General features: G+C 37.6%; 2 protein-coding genes across 4 annotated transcripts; one reads left to right on the top strand and one right to left on the bottom strand.

Moving 5' to 3' along the window:
- Positions 1-391: 391 nt before the first annotated feature.
- Positions 392-4,534, bottom strand: zdhhc24 (zinc finger DHHC-type containing 24). Its single transcript, XM_027135860.2, has 3 exons — positions 3,800-4,534; positions 3,375-3,652; positions 392-1,695 (listed from the first exon to the last, which is right to left on the bottom strand). Exons 1-3 carry the CDS (start codon positions 4,111-4,113, stop codon positions 1,403-1,405), a joined length of 885 nt encoding a protein of 294 aa, XP_026991661.1. The 5' UTR covers positions 4,114-4,534; the 3' UTR covers positions 392-1,402.
- Positions 4,535-4,695: 161 nt separating this feature from the next.
- LOC113636006 (glutamic acid-rich protein) lies at positions 4,696-13,689 on the top strand. 3 transcript variants are annotated; one of them, XM_027135858.2, is made up of 8 exons: positions 4,696-4,868; positions 6,347-6,497; positions 6,685-6,768; positions 6,989-7,049; positions 7,568-7,999; positions 8,540-9,308; positions 9,397-9,619; positions 9,970-13,689. In XM_027135858.2, exons 1-7 carry the CDS (start codon positions 4,699-4,701, stop codon positions 9,617-9,619), a joined length of 1,890 nt encoding a protein of 629 aa, XP_026991659.2. In that variant the 5' UTR covers positions 4,696-4,698; the 3' UTR covers positions 9,970-13,689. The 3 variants fall into 3 exon arrangements, with proteins under 3 accessions (XP_026991659.2, XP_026991660.2, XP_026991658.2); XM_027135859.2 differs by having other exon boundaries at positions 4,696-4,885; positions 9,397-9,615; positions 9,970-13,688; XM_027135857.2 differs by having other exon boundaries at positions 9,397-9,615; positions 9,970-13,687.
- The last annotated feature ends 647 nt before the right edge of the window (positions 13,690-14,336 follow it).

Raw genomic sequence — 14,336 nt, 5'->3', positions numbered from 1 at the left:
ATTAAGAAGGTGTTTCAGCCCGCAGACCCTCTTTACACAGTATGTTTCTGTGTAAACTTTACTACACTAATGTGCGAGAAAATCTCAGATTATCTGCAGCCCATCTGGCACCAACATCGATGCTATGGTTAAAGTCACAAAGATCAATTTTTTTCAATGTGAATGTTAAAGCTGTATCTGCGAGATTTTTACATTGTACTGCTGCCACACTTTGGTTGTTTAGATAAATGCATGAATGTACTGTACAGGCATACAGGTGCTCCTAATAAAGTGTACACCATAGCTATTCTTATTGATTAAATCGGGACACCGCGTTTTGCTTACTTTCATAACTAAGGCCGATTCTTGAATACTGCAAATTCATGGAATAACACAAGAAAGACACAAGGCATTCACATTTTATTTTATTTAAGTGTCTTTGAAAGGGCCTCTGGTCAGCATGCCATTACTTGAGGAGTCTATAAATGAATTTAATAATTATTGATTCAGCATGTTGGAGTGATTTCGCATCAAAAGTTAATAGTGTAAAATGAATGATGGTCTTCCTGCTTATTATGGTAATGTTGATTATGTATCTTTAGAAACTCAAATTTTATGAAACAAATGCTGATGAATTTGATAGAATGAATGCTACATGCATGCATTATTATTCAAGTAAGATGTAATATTTTACAGCATAGAACAAATTATCACATGCTGTAATTATAAACCTGCGCACATCATGCTCAGAGCTTGTAACAGTTGAATGATATTGTTTCTCTGGGTAAACTCTAACATAACCCTTAAATGGTAAATGGTGTATTGACTCTTAACTCAGAAGAGTAAACAGTAATACCTTGGCATACAGATTTCAACATGGTATTTGGCACAATGACTGGTAAATAAAAATATAGTGCATCCAAGACAAACTCCTGTCACTATAATATCATTTGTTTGATCTATATAAGAATTACAATGTACTGGGAAAATCATATAAATGCATTAAATGCAACATTCACGTCACAGGACAATCTAAAAAACAACAATGAACTATAAACGCTTTCGATATAAACTTATTTGGCAAAATAACTTGTGAAAAATAAATGAAGATTTCTTGCTGGTCCCCAAGATGCAAAAATAGCTGGTACTTGTTTAATGTTAGCTGGTTGAATATTCACTCAATATTTATTCAATAATTACTCATGAATAAAATCCATGCCTGGTTTCACATTACCTATAGCTCTGGCATGATATTAGTATGGATAGCTGTGCACAACCGTCTGGACTGCTTATGACCTTGTCTCCACAACATATTTTTCTAAAATTAGAAAATTCTTTTTTCAGATCAAATTAATTGCATCCATTTGTAGAAAATTAAGAACATCCCAATCTGTTCAGATTTACAGCTAGATTGTATAAGCCTTCACTTCATGGGGTCAAGAGAGCCAGTGACTCTGAAGTTGATGCCATCACCAGGCAGGGTGGAGGGGATGAGAGGACAAAGCCAGCAGATGTACCAGTGTTCACCCAAGCACTCACGGATGTTGTTTTGCAACCCGAGATTGTACGGCCGCCTGGTTGAATACCATTCCCTCGTCGTTTGGCCTCTCAACATCAACCCCACATGGAAAAAGAGGAAAGCAGAGACCAGCAAGAAACCCACCACGCAGGTGTCAGCAATGAAGGCAAAGGTGAAGGCTTGCACTGTCACCTGACCTGTTAGCCACAGATGAGATGGAAGATTTCATTCAGTTTAGTCAGCTACATCTGTCTAAATGTCTCATAGTACATTGTCAAGATGACTGGATGAACATTTTCTAGATCATGTTTCCAAATTTCTGCATATATGTACAAAAGTGTATCTCAATAAATCAGAATGTTGCGGAAAAGTTCATTTATTTCAGTAATTCAACTCAAATAGTGGAACTCATTTATTATATAAATTCAGTACACACAGACCAAAGTAGTTTAAGTGGTTGGTTCTTTTAATTGTGAAGAATTTGGCTCACATTTAACAAAAAACACCAATTTACTATCTCAAAAAATTTGAATATGGTGTCATGCCAATCAGTTAATCAACTCAAAACACCTGTAAAGGTTCCCTGAGCCATCAAAAAGGTCTCACAATTTGGTTCACTAGTCTACACAAACATGGGGAAGACCTGATCTAACACTTGTCCAGAAGACAATCAATGACACCCTTCACAAGGGGCGGAAGCCACAAACATTCATTGCAAAAGAAGCTGGCTGTTCACAGAGTGCTATATCCAAGCATGTAAACAGACAATTGAGTGGAAGGAAAAAGTGTGGAACAAAAAGATGCACAACCAACTGAGAGAACCGCAGCCTTGAGAGGCTTGTCAAGCAAAATTGATTCAAGAATTTGGGTGAAGTTCACAAGGAATAGACTGAGGCTGGGGTCAAGGCATCAAGAGCCACCACACAGAGATGGGTCAAGGAATTTGCCTACAGTTGTCTATTCCTCATTTTAAGCCACTCCTGAACCACAGACAATGTCAGAGGCATCTTAGCTGGGTTAAGGAGAAGAAGAACTGGACTGTTTTCCAGTGGTCCAAAATCCTCTTTTTTGTAGTTTTGTATTTCATTTTGAAATCAATGTCCTAGAGTCTGGAGAAAGGGTGGAGATGATCATAGCCCAAGTTGCTTGAAGTCCAGTATTAAGTTTCCACAGTCTGTGATGATTTGGGGTGCAATGTCATCTGCTGGTGGTCGACGTTCCACTGTTTTTTGTTTTTTTTTAAACCAAAGGCACCCATTTACCAAGAAATTTTAAAGCAGGTAATGCTTCCAGATTTTTAAAGATGCTGGATTTGGCACCTGCCCACACTGCCAAAACTTGGTTAAATGACCATGGTGGTGTTGTGCTTGACTGGCCAGCAAACTCACCAGACCTGAAGACCAAAAATGCAGATGAGCTGAAGGCCGCTGTCAAAGAAACGTGGGCTTCCATACCACCTCAGCAGTGCCACAGACTGACCACCTCCACGCCACGCCAAATTGAGGCAGTAATTTAAGCAAAAGGATCCCCTACCAAGTATTGAGTACATAAACAGTAAATGAACATACTTTCCAGAAGGCAAACAACTCACTAAAAATGTTGTTTTTTTTATTGGTCTTATGAAGTATTAAAATTTTTTGAGAGTGAAATGGTGGGTTTTTGTGTAATGTGAGCAAAAATCATCGCAAATAAAAGAAGCAAAGTCTGTGTGTACTGAATTTATATAATACACAAGTTTCGTATTTGAGTTGAATTACTTAAATTAATTTTTCCACAACGTTCTAATTTATTGAGATGCACCTGTGTGTATGTGTATATATCACACACACACACTTGACAAACATAAATGACAAACATCTGCTCATTAAGCACTCACCAGTGACCAACATAATCCATGGCACCATGAGTAGCATGATGCTGTGTAAAGTAACACCTTCCTTCAAGATGACAATGAAGACCTCAGCATTCATCACCACAGCATAGAGCAGACCAGCCCACATAAACAGCAGGCAGCTCAGGAAGTAGCGGTAATTGCGAAAGCCCACACACTGGCCGAAGAAGACGCAGTGGTGATCCCGACGTAGGATACACACATTGCAGTCATAACAATGTGAGCATCGTGGAGGAGTGTGTGTCTCACAGGTGTAACAGTACCTGACAAACAGAAGGGAAAACAGGTTGTTCTAATAGCACTCACAATATCCATATACACTGATGTGTAGTCAGGGTTAAGAGAGGTCTGCTGAGTAGAGCACATGAAATATGAGCCAAATACACTACAAATTCAATCATGTCACTTACCTCCAACCCTGCCCCACATTAAAACCACTAAGAAACACACCACGAATACTTGGGCTGGTTTTAACGAACAGAGAGGCATTCCATGTTATACTTCCCAGCATGAAGTACTGGGCAAGCAGATGAATGGTCTTCCAGTGAGCAGACCACTCAGTGTCCTTCTGTGATGGCTCCAATGGGGCTTCCATCAACACCAGATAGCTCACTTCGGCCGTGATGGAGAACACCAGAGTTGTATTGAGCACGATGGGCAAGTGACGACAACCCTTTTCTACCCCACACCAAACTTTACTCCTGAAACTGACCATCTTCACCATCTACAGAGTTTTCTATTAAAACTCCGCTAAAGAACCAGTAACCATGTACTTAGCGTCTTGATGCTGGATAGTAAATTCATACAAAACCATAACTAGATTAAAACAATGAGTTATCGTATATACCAGTGATATTAAAGGGGCTTATTCTTGTCTGGGACGATGTAAAAACGTCTTTTAAGTTTAGCAAGTAAGGGCAAGGCAGCTAGCTAGCTAGCTAGAATCATGGCACATTAAGAACAGCTGGCGTGTTTAACATCGGCTTAAGCGCTTAGTGGCTACAAAATAAACGTAAACCATTTAAACAGGCCTACCGATCCATTTATTTCTATGTTGTTTATCAGTGTTGGAAACCGGCTCTGAACTTAAAGTGGGTAAGAAGCTAGTTGGCTATCTTCCTAAACAATGGCAGGCATAAGATTATTGTGTTTCAATTTAAAGCGTCCCTTAAGAGCAAGCGGTTGGGACACACTGGTTCCTACTTTCAAGAAATAATGGATTTAAGGAGTTTAAACAAACTGCTGATATGTCAAGATAGGAAAATGATGCTTGTAAATTTGTCAATGACATAAATGTATAGATTGCTAAATGTGTCAGTCTGAAAAGTGCCATCGTTGCTCTGTTCCATTCCACAGAGGATTCTCTAAATCCGTAAATCTTTTAATCTGTATAGCAGTTGTTCAGGACATGGGAGGTTTCGCCATAACGTTTTATAAACAGCGATGGAGAGCAGAAAAGGATCTAAAAACTGTCTCTATGTGAGTCACTTATCAAGGTAAACTCTATTTGTCATCACACTAACCCGCCTCAGCTTTAGCCGAGCAACTTTAGCCAGAACACACTCAAACTGCAGATACATTATCCTAATCTTTAAAATAGACGAATTAATTTGACTATAACGCAAAGTTTTTATACTGTAGTTATTTGGAGGTTAGTTTAATTGTAGCAAACTCGGCTTGATTGTATGAGAATACAATGTTACATGACCTGCCACAAGGGGGCGACATTATAACTGCTGTTTCTTATAGCGTGAGGGCATCGTGTTCAAATCGATTGATTGACATCCACAATCCTAGAGGAGTAAAGAAAAGAAATGAATAGCCCTTATATACACTGGCACCTTATAATTTGTATAATGTAGTCCATTTACTTTCTCTCTGGATGCTTTAATATCCAGTTTTGATGCATTCACTGGAAACAGTATTGATATATTCACTGATGGAGACTTCAAGGCACCTTTTTGCGTTGCTCTGGATAAGAGCATTTGCCAAATGCCCTAAATTGTAATTTTGTATGCTAACAGTCATGCCAATAAAGCATTTTGAAATCGAGATTGATGTAAATTTTGAAACTGAACTGCATTTTTTAAATTTTTTATTTTTTAATAAACTTTGTTTTATAAAAATTTCCATAAAGTACAAACTGACTTTCTACCTAAACTAGACATGCCTACACACTAGTTAGGTTTCCTTTATAATATGACAGCTATCAATATGGGATTCTTAAGTTTAGCACATGCTTCTTCCAAACCAGACAACCACATCTTTTTGTACTTCTGCTTTTCTGCATCACAAAGCAGTGTAACACATTTGGAGGAAGACTCTGTCTTTGGAAGCACACAGACACTAGTGATTTACTAGTGTTCCTTTGTTAGGTGAGAGAGAGTGTATGCCATCCCTCTCTCACTGAGAGCACAGCCGGTTTTCTCTCTCAGACTGGCAACGGATGGTAATGGCATTGCTGGGATTCAAACTTGAGACCTTCAGGCTATAGAGAATATGCTATTTAATAGCGAAGGGTGAAATAAGCCTCATGACAAAAATGGTCATGCCATGTTGTTTTTAAGCTTTGTATTGGTATTAGATTTAGGTATTGTTTCTAACTGGAGTAACCATAAACCCTTGTCACTAGTGACATCTTCTGTCCACTTAAAAGACTACATATTAATATTCTCACGTGTGTGTGTGTGTGTGTGTGTGTGTGTGTGTGTGTGTGTGTGTGTGTGTGTGTGTGTGTGTGTTAGGTAGTTGAATAAGCTGTAGTATATTGGCTTTAAAATGAACTTTAATTACATATATTATCAAATTAAGGTGAATTTTTCCTTACATTTGCATAGCAATATACTGAACTTTGGTAACTGCTGGCTAGAATCAATATCTTCTACCCCTGAGCATTATTCAAGTGCATTTTACCTATTCCACAATATGTCACTATACTATTGTGTGTGCATTACCAGGGTCACTCAACTGCAGAATGAGTTGCAGGAACTGAGTGAGAGAGAACGCAGGGCACGACACCATAACCAGAAACTGCTGCAAGATTTCCAGAGAGCGCAAAACACCCTCAGTGACTTGGTGGCTCGCACTGAAGCAATGAACACTATAAGGGTCAGTAAACTAGCAAACCTACTGTTGCCAGTTGGTCACAATGTTTTCAGCATTTCAGAGGAATTAAATGTTTTATTACAGAACAGTCTATAAAGGTCATGGCTTAGTAGAACCTGTCTGCTTTCAGGGTTTTTTTTTGTTTTTGTTTTTGTTTTTTTGCTTGGCTTACTATGTCACTTTTTAACAGATGGAGTATGAGAGGTTCCTGGAGGAGAACTTCCCTAAATGGCAGCAGAAGCTGCAAGAAAAAAGGTTGTCAGAACAGCAAATGGTACTTTCAGTAGTTCTTATATATAAAATCTGATATATATATATATATATAGATTAAAGCAACCTTATTTGCAAACAGTTACTGTAGCTGCAGACTTTCATTCCCACTAAATTAATGCCACTTTCATAAAGCATGGTTCTTCATTGAATGTATCACTCTTACATACACCATAAGCATTTAAGATTAATCTCTCAAAATGTTTTGTATTTGTTATGCTCAGATGATTGAACAGCACCTAAAGGCCTGCACATTACGGACAGACGAGGAAGGTCAAAGGAAAGGTAAAAGGAACAAACACCCTTTTAGAATCAACAATTCTTCACCCTTTACTCCTGATCCATCTCATCCTTCACTCCCTTGAACACATATCTGACCAAAGTAATAAAGTGGCAGAAGGTAAAAACCTTCAAATCACAACACTGTATAAATAAAATAAATAAATAAGATCTATTTCAGACTGGGTCTTCCAAAGAGACAAACTGAAGAATCCTTACAGTTTCTTGACTTAACCTGAGATTTCTTATAAACGTGAGGCTGAGACACGTCACCATCTCAGCTTGTTTTTTTTTTTTTTTATCTCATTCTTGATTTATTCCCCTTTTTTGGGAATAAATCAAGAATGAGATAAAAAAAAAAAACAGGCTGAGATGGTGACGTGTCTGTCCACAAACCTTTGGCCATATAGTGTGCTGATGCTTATGTGGTGGTTTTTTGTATTTGTGGTGGTTTTGTGTATTTGAGCACCATCTTGCTTACTTTCTGGTCAAATCCAAAGATTTCAGCATTTCTTTCCACCCAGGTTACAAGCAAAACATGCAAGGAAACTTTCCTTCTACGTGGTTAACTCAGTCACCAATTCCAGTCACTGAACCGGAGCATGGTATCTCAAAGAACAGCAAAAACACCCAGAATATTCAAGTTTGGAATTCATCTTTACTTGACCCCAGCTTATTATCTGGTAGTCCAGTATTCCTGCAAGACCACAATTCCAGTGACCATTTGAGGCAATATCCAAACTCCTGTGCCTTTGGGTGTGGAACGTTTAACGTGAGAGTAAAGTGTCCTAATGATTGTCCTTCTTGGTCACACCTATCATTGACTAATGACGGTAAGTCGAGAAGAGAAGAAAAACTAATATTGAAACAGCAAGATGCGTCAGCAAACTCTCAGGGTGAGAATCGTCACATGCAGAAGCAGAGGAAGAAAGTGAATAGCAGCGTCACTAAGCCAGGTGAGGTGAGATTACACTTCAGGTGGTCATGAATTAAAGTAATAAAATGCAGAATTTTTGTGGACTGTTATTTTGCTATAAGAAAAAAAATTGTGAAGAATTTAGAAATGTAGGCCAGAGTTAGGAAAATAAGTATAGAAGTTCATGAAAGTTAGAGTCTGCAGGAACATGATGCCATGTGTGTAAATAAATAAGTAACTAAATAAAGATTAGACACTATGGAGGCTTGTTGTGGCCTAACACCTTATTCACCCATTTAGTGGCTCTGTTGGTCCTATTAGTAAAGGGATTAGAGCCAATCAATAACAACACTATAATAATGACTTAAGATTCATTAATTCTGCATAAATTGCAGAGGAGTAAGAGACTTCTCAGAGATATGCTTTGAGATCTGAGGCTGAATCACAAGTCTTTGAACAATGCATGCATGCAGTGTTTCTAAAGAAGGATATGTAGACATGTTAGTTCTATGGGATTATTTTAAAGTATTATATCATTCCTTTTGTATGTCATTTACATATATCTTGTGCCTGTCCACAGTGAATATATCAACTTCTTACAGAGACACTAGTGAAAACAGTCATCTGTACGCAAAAGCCGTCAAAAGGCTTCCTACTGAAGGGCCAACTACAAGAAATAAGAGGATAGAAGAAAAACAGACACACAACACCAGGAAAGGTGTCGTTTCTGAGGGATCATGCTCAGTATCAGACAGTCAGTCTGTTTCAAGCCACAATGGGAGAAAAAGTGCCTTCAAGACATCTAATGTTACTAATTACCCTAAACAGTTAGTGAAAGAGAACAAACATGAGAGTAACCTGATTGAGGAAAAACACACAAGCAATTGCTGTACAGTTAAGACAGGAGGTATGAAGAGATATGGAGATGACACAGAAGAGGAAGAAGAAATATTAATTCCTGAAGAGAAGCGAGTGAATGAATTGACAAACAGAGTTTCAATTGAGAATCAAGGTAACAGGGCAAGTCTGTATGAAGCACGGGATAAAAATCGAGAGGTTGTGGAAAGATACAGAGAGCAGGACAGTATAGATGAAGAAGAGGAGGAAACTTTAAGAAGCAACATGTCTGTTAAGGAATCCCTTCTTGAGGAAGTAAACTCTGTGAGAGGAAGTGAAACAGAGGGTGGAGGAGCTGGAGAAGAGAAGGAGGAAGATGGAGTGAGGGGAGATGAAGATGAGAAGAGCAGATCATCAGGACAAATGAACAAAGAGGACATTAATGAATCTGAACAAGAAGGAAATTATGGTGATGTTTTAAAATCAGGTTCAGAGAGAAGCATCCAGGACAGGTAGTGTACAAGATAAATAAAAACATACAACAATGCCTGCTATTATTAATTATATTGCTTCCTAATTAACCCTTGAGTAATTTTATAGTCTAAGAGAATTGTATAAAGATGACACTGAAGACGATCTGGCTGAGGAACAGGAGGAGGAGGATGACGATGATAATGTGATAGTAGAAAAATCATCCCCATGGACATGCCATCTTGCTGCTAAAGACTATATGGATGATGATGATGAAGATGATGATGATGATGATGATGATGATATTGAGGGACTTCTTGCACCACAAAACAAGTCTCTTCAACATCAGTAGGTATTTTCCCATGTAATATTTATCCAAAACAATAATACTGTATTTGTTTTTATTTTAACTATAGATACTATTTACTTAATAGGTAATTTATTATACTTTATTTAAATAACTTGGGCTACTTTATGAACTTAGTGTATTAATGCTTCCTCAGCAGCTCCAAGCTAATATCTTTTTAGAAAATATTTTGGATCTATGTTTGAGATGCTAGTGGTGTGTTTTTAGATACAGGGTGTCTTTACCCAGGGGGACAGTTCCTCATCTACAGCAGCTACAGCAAGCAGCTATAACAAGCTTTCTAAATGATTTGATGAGGATAAAAATGATGTAATCTTATGCTCTTGTCTTCACAGTTACTAGACCTCAGTCAAGTTGTGACCTAAATGTTACCACATGCCACCAACATCGACCTAAACATAAATGTAGGGAATCTTCCTTACAACTGGGAGCAATCCATCTACCTTCAGTGACTTGTAGAATCTATGTCAATGCTCTTCTGTGTCTCTTAGGCTCCTAACACCTTTCTAAATCCCTGTTTTTTTCTGTAAATTGTCACCTGTCTGTAGGGATTTGGTAAACACACTATAACGATGATCTAAACAAACATGATCTAGATATGATTAATTAATTCTGCATGAATTACAGAGAAGTAAGTGACCTCAGAGAAACGATTCGGATAACAAACCTTTTTCAACGGTTGCAGCTGCCATCATGTGCCACCTGTGCAACCACACCCATGAACAAAACATGTTTATTAACCTATAATTTACTCTTTCTCAGTTAGAGGTTTACATGCCCTTCGGTTGTTTAGCGGTTTTACAAAGGGTGCTTAACAAAAAAAATAAAATAATAATTATAATAAAAGCAAAAGTAAAATCCTGACTTAGCAAATATAATGTATGACAATCATGAGTAATATGTGCTTCAAAGAAAGCAAAACTGACATTTGGCTTATCAAAACAACAGATGTTTCACCTTCTATAATGACAATGCAGGACCAGCTAAAAAGAATCAAATCTCAAAAATGTATTTTTAATATGGATATATACTGATGGAATTTATATCAGATTCATTGCATTCGGTACTCTTTTTTTATAGCTACAAACAATATTTTTATGTTCTGTGATAAAGTGGATACTTAAGAATTGTCCCTAGATTTGACCATTGAGTGAGCACATTATATCAAGTTAAAAATAACTAATGAAAGGAATAATAGAAAGTGAAATGAATCAGTCAGTTGTGCAGTTTTGCTGCAGACATGTAGTCAGACCCGTAATAAGCAAGTTACTGTTCACTGTATAGTTTATACAGTTTTTATAAAGTGCTTGTTGCTTCTAAGCATTAGTCCTGAAGTAAATCATTCATTATTTAGTTCTTTATATTCAGGTCATTAAGTTCAGTATAGGTTGCAACTCATCATAACTAGTCACCTAACCAGATTTATAGCCAGTTTTATAGTTTCAGATTTGTTTACTCAGTCAAGTTTTTAATTTTTTTAGATTCTTTTCAGATTCTTTAAAATCTGTCATAATTTATTGGTGTGAAAAAGTATCTACAGAAAACCTCGAAGTTAGTACAAATGCCTAGAAAGAGGTTTAATAATCATGCATTTGGTTTTTGTTAGCGTATATTAGGAAATACTAGGTACGTTTTGCTAGATTTAAGATATTTTGACTAGGTGTTATTTTTTATAGTGTATAGTGACATACTAACATACGCTTTTTAATTAGAACCCACAATATGGACATAAATGTAGAGATGTTAACAGAGCAACTATTGCCTATTCAATCTATAGTATAATGTCTTGGTTGTGTTTTTTATGTGTTTATTAATGATTTGTTTTATCCCAGGTTGGAAAGTAAAGATGAGCCAGTGGATTCTAGTGATGAATTTGACCATTTTTATGATGAGTTCCACTTGGCCAACACATACATTGAAGATAAAATTGAACTCATAAATGACAAATTACAAACATTATTCAGGACATCTTAATAGATAAAAACATATCTAATATCTGCCTGCAGTAGGACAGAAGCTTCAGCAATTCTGTGCTTTCAGCATATGAACTAGGTTTAAAACCTGTACAGCAAACACAGACAAGCAGACTGAAAGATTAATAGAGAACAACACAGAGAATTACAAAGAGATGAAAGGACAAACCAGAGCAAGGAATCCCTCAGGCTTTTATGTTATTTGCTGGGAGCTTATCGGCTTGCCCTGAAAGAACCACAGTACTGTCACTGTGCAAACACAGGTGGGTCTGCTCGACCAACAGAACGAGAAAGAGATATGAAGGAGAATAATAGAAAAAAGGGAATAGATCACAATGGAGGCAGTTAAATGAAAAGAGAATTGTGAAAGAGAATTGTGAGGAGAAAACAGATCATCTCTTCTTACATATCATCTAGAAACTGCATTTCCTATTTTGAAAGAAACACTACGAGTATCCAAAGTGTGTTATATGCGTAATATAAATGTAGAAATGGTTAGAACGCTTTCATATTTAGATTGGAAGCACAGCCTGAGGGGAGGAGGGTGAGTTGGAGTTCGGGCAGTGAGAGGAGGCCGGAGTGAGGGGGCAATGGGGCTGAGCGATGGCTGTTTAAGCGATGTCTGTTTGAACAGGCATGTTTGCATGGATGAAAAGGGACAGAGAAACGCTAGCAGAGATGCACATTAACAGACAGACGAAGAAAAAAAGCTGCCACTGTGTAAACTGCACCGGCCCAGTCTTTCCTTCTGGTGGTCATGACAACGCTGCAGAAGCTACTCTTTGCCCAGTCACATGCCCTCCTTTTGACATAAGAAACAAAACGTCTCCAATGTGGCAAGTCACAGCAGACATTTTGAATCAGTTACTGCTGTAAACCAACTTCTACAACTATTGTTTTTTTCACTGTTTCCCTGAATAGCAACAAACTATGTTATTTTAGCTGAAAATGTTTTTTTAAGCAGTTTCATGCAATACACTATTAGTCTTGACTGAAATTTGAATAATTGATGTATATGTATATAATATTTTATTTAGATTTTTTTTTGCAAATTAAATTCCTGTATAAGCTAAAGAAAAACCCTCAAAGGCAGAATAACATTCTGGCAACACTTAATAACACTTTAACTATTATACACTCTGTCCTTCTGATTACTTGGGTATCGGATTAGGGCATTTTTGTGTGACTGTATTTAATTAAATCAGCCCTTTTGGGGTCTTTTCTATCCTTCCACAACCACAGAGTGCTCCAAAATACATTCTAGACTGAGGAAGCCTGAGAAACACAGCATTTCAATTTTACCAACTCCTTTTGATCTATTGAACAGCACATGCTATTTAAAAAAGCATTTTATAAATCACAGTTTATAAATCATGTTACTATTCAGTTTTTCAAACTGTAGATGTAAGCGTGAAGAAAGTCTGGATCTTATTAGGAGTCCTAAGGGTTTAGGGGGTTAATCAAAGACAATCTCTTCATCAGTCATATCCGTGTCCATCACAATGTGGAACTCACAGTGTGGCAGTCACAACTCAAAGCTCATGAACTCCTCATCCCTCACTCTTTCTCTGTGGATTGGACACACACAGAGGAGCCCATGGCCTCTGTTCAGATCGCTGTGGGTGTCCTGGTGCCCCTGCTAAGGAAGACACAGCTTTGGGGAGGTCTGTCGTTAAAGCTGGTGTCATCCCTTTGTCCACATCCACTTGTACACAATGCTGCTTTCCCAAGATACAAAGCTTAGTGCAGGAGGGGTGGAAGGAAGGTCGGGACCTTTTGAATAACCTTCCCGACATAGCCATGTAGCAGAATGTAATACCACACACTAGCCATGCTACATCATTTACTCACCTATCCTGGATATTTCCTCCATGCCACATCTTATGTAAAGAAATTGATGCTTATTTCCATGTAAAATGATCTATAAATCATAGTGTTATTGATTTAGTACTTGCCTGCCCAAATGTTTATTAATGTTTAATGGACTTTGAGCTTTTATTTTGTGACTGAAGATTTATAGTATATATTTAAAATACCACTGTTTATGAGAAAATGTCAAATGTGAAATTGGTGATTAGAGCTTCTGCTCCCTTGTGACTGAACTTAAACAGCAGTGACTGTTTGTCCAAGGATGGTGTGTGGCAGAACCCCAGCATTTCTCTCAGCATTTCTCACACTTCATACATTTTAAATTGCAGGGAGATACTAATGACCTCTTTTAAGTTAACAGTGCTAAAGGTTCTGTGTCTATTTGACAGATATAAGCTGATAAGTGGTAGCTTAGTGGTTAAGGTGTTGGACTACTAATCGGAAGGATGTGACTTTGAATCCCTGGGCCATCGATCTGGGCCCGTGAGCAAGGCCTTAACCCTCAGCTGTATAAATGTAAGTCACTTTGGATGAGGGCATCTACCAAATGCTGGAAATGTAAATATTCTTTTGGTTTGGCATTTCTTGCAAAATTGTTGACCTCACTTAGGTTCCAGAGTCATTATTGGACCTAGTGTGTAAATATTGGAACTGAACAAGTTTTACTAGAGGTCCACTGTGGTGGGATTTTCTCTTCCCTCTGCTTATGCAGGATGAATTTACCTTGTTGACACTCAATTGCTGTAAATTACAAGGTAACTTGAAAAATTAGAGTGTGCTGAGTGAATAACTTATAGCATTAGCAATTATGATAATCTCTCAAATTAGTTTGAGGCCTTGTTATTTATGTTATAAGCATA

The sequence above is a fragment of the Tachysurus fulvidraco genome, chromosome 17 (assembly GCF_022655615.1).
Source record: "Tachysurus fulvidraco isolate hzauxx_2018 chromosome 17, HZAU_PFXX_2.0, whole genome shotgun sequence".
NCBI lineage: Eukaryota > Metazoa > Chordata > Actinopteri > Siluriformes > Bagridae > Tachysurus > Tachysurus fulvidraco.
The sequence above is the reverse complement of the archived record's forward strand: the minus strand, read 5'-3'. Positions and strand labels throughout refer to the sequence as shown.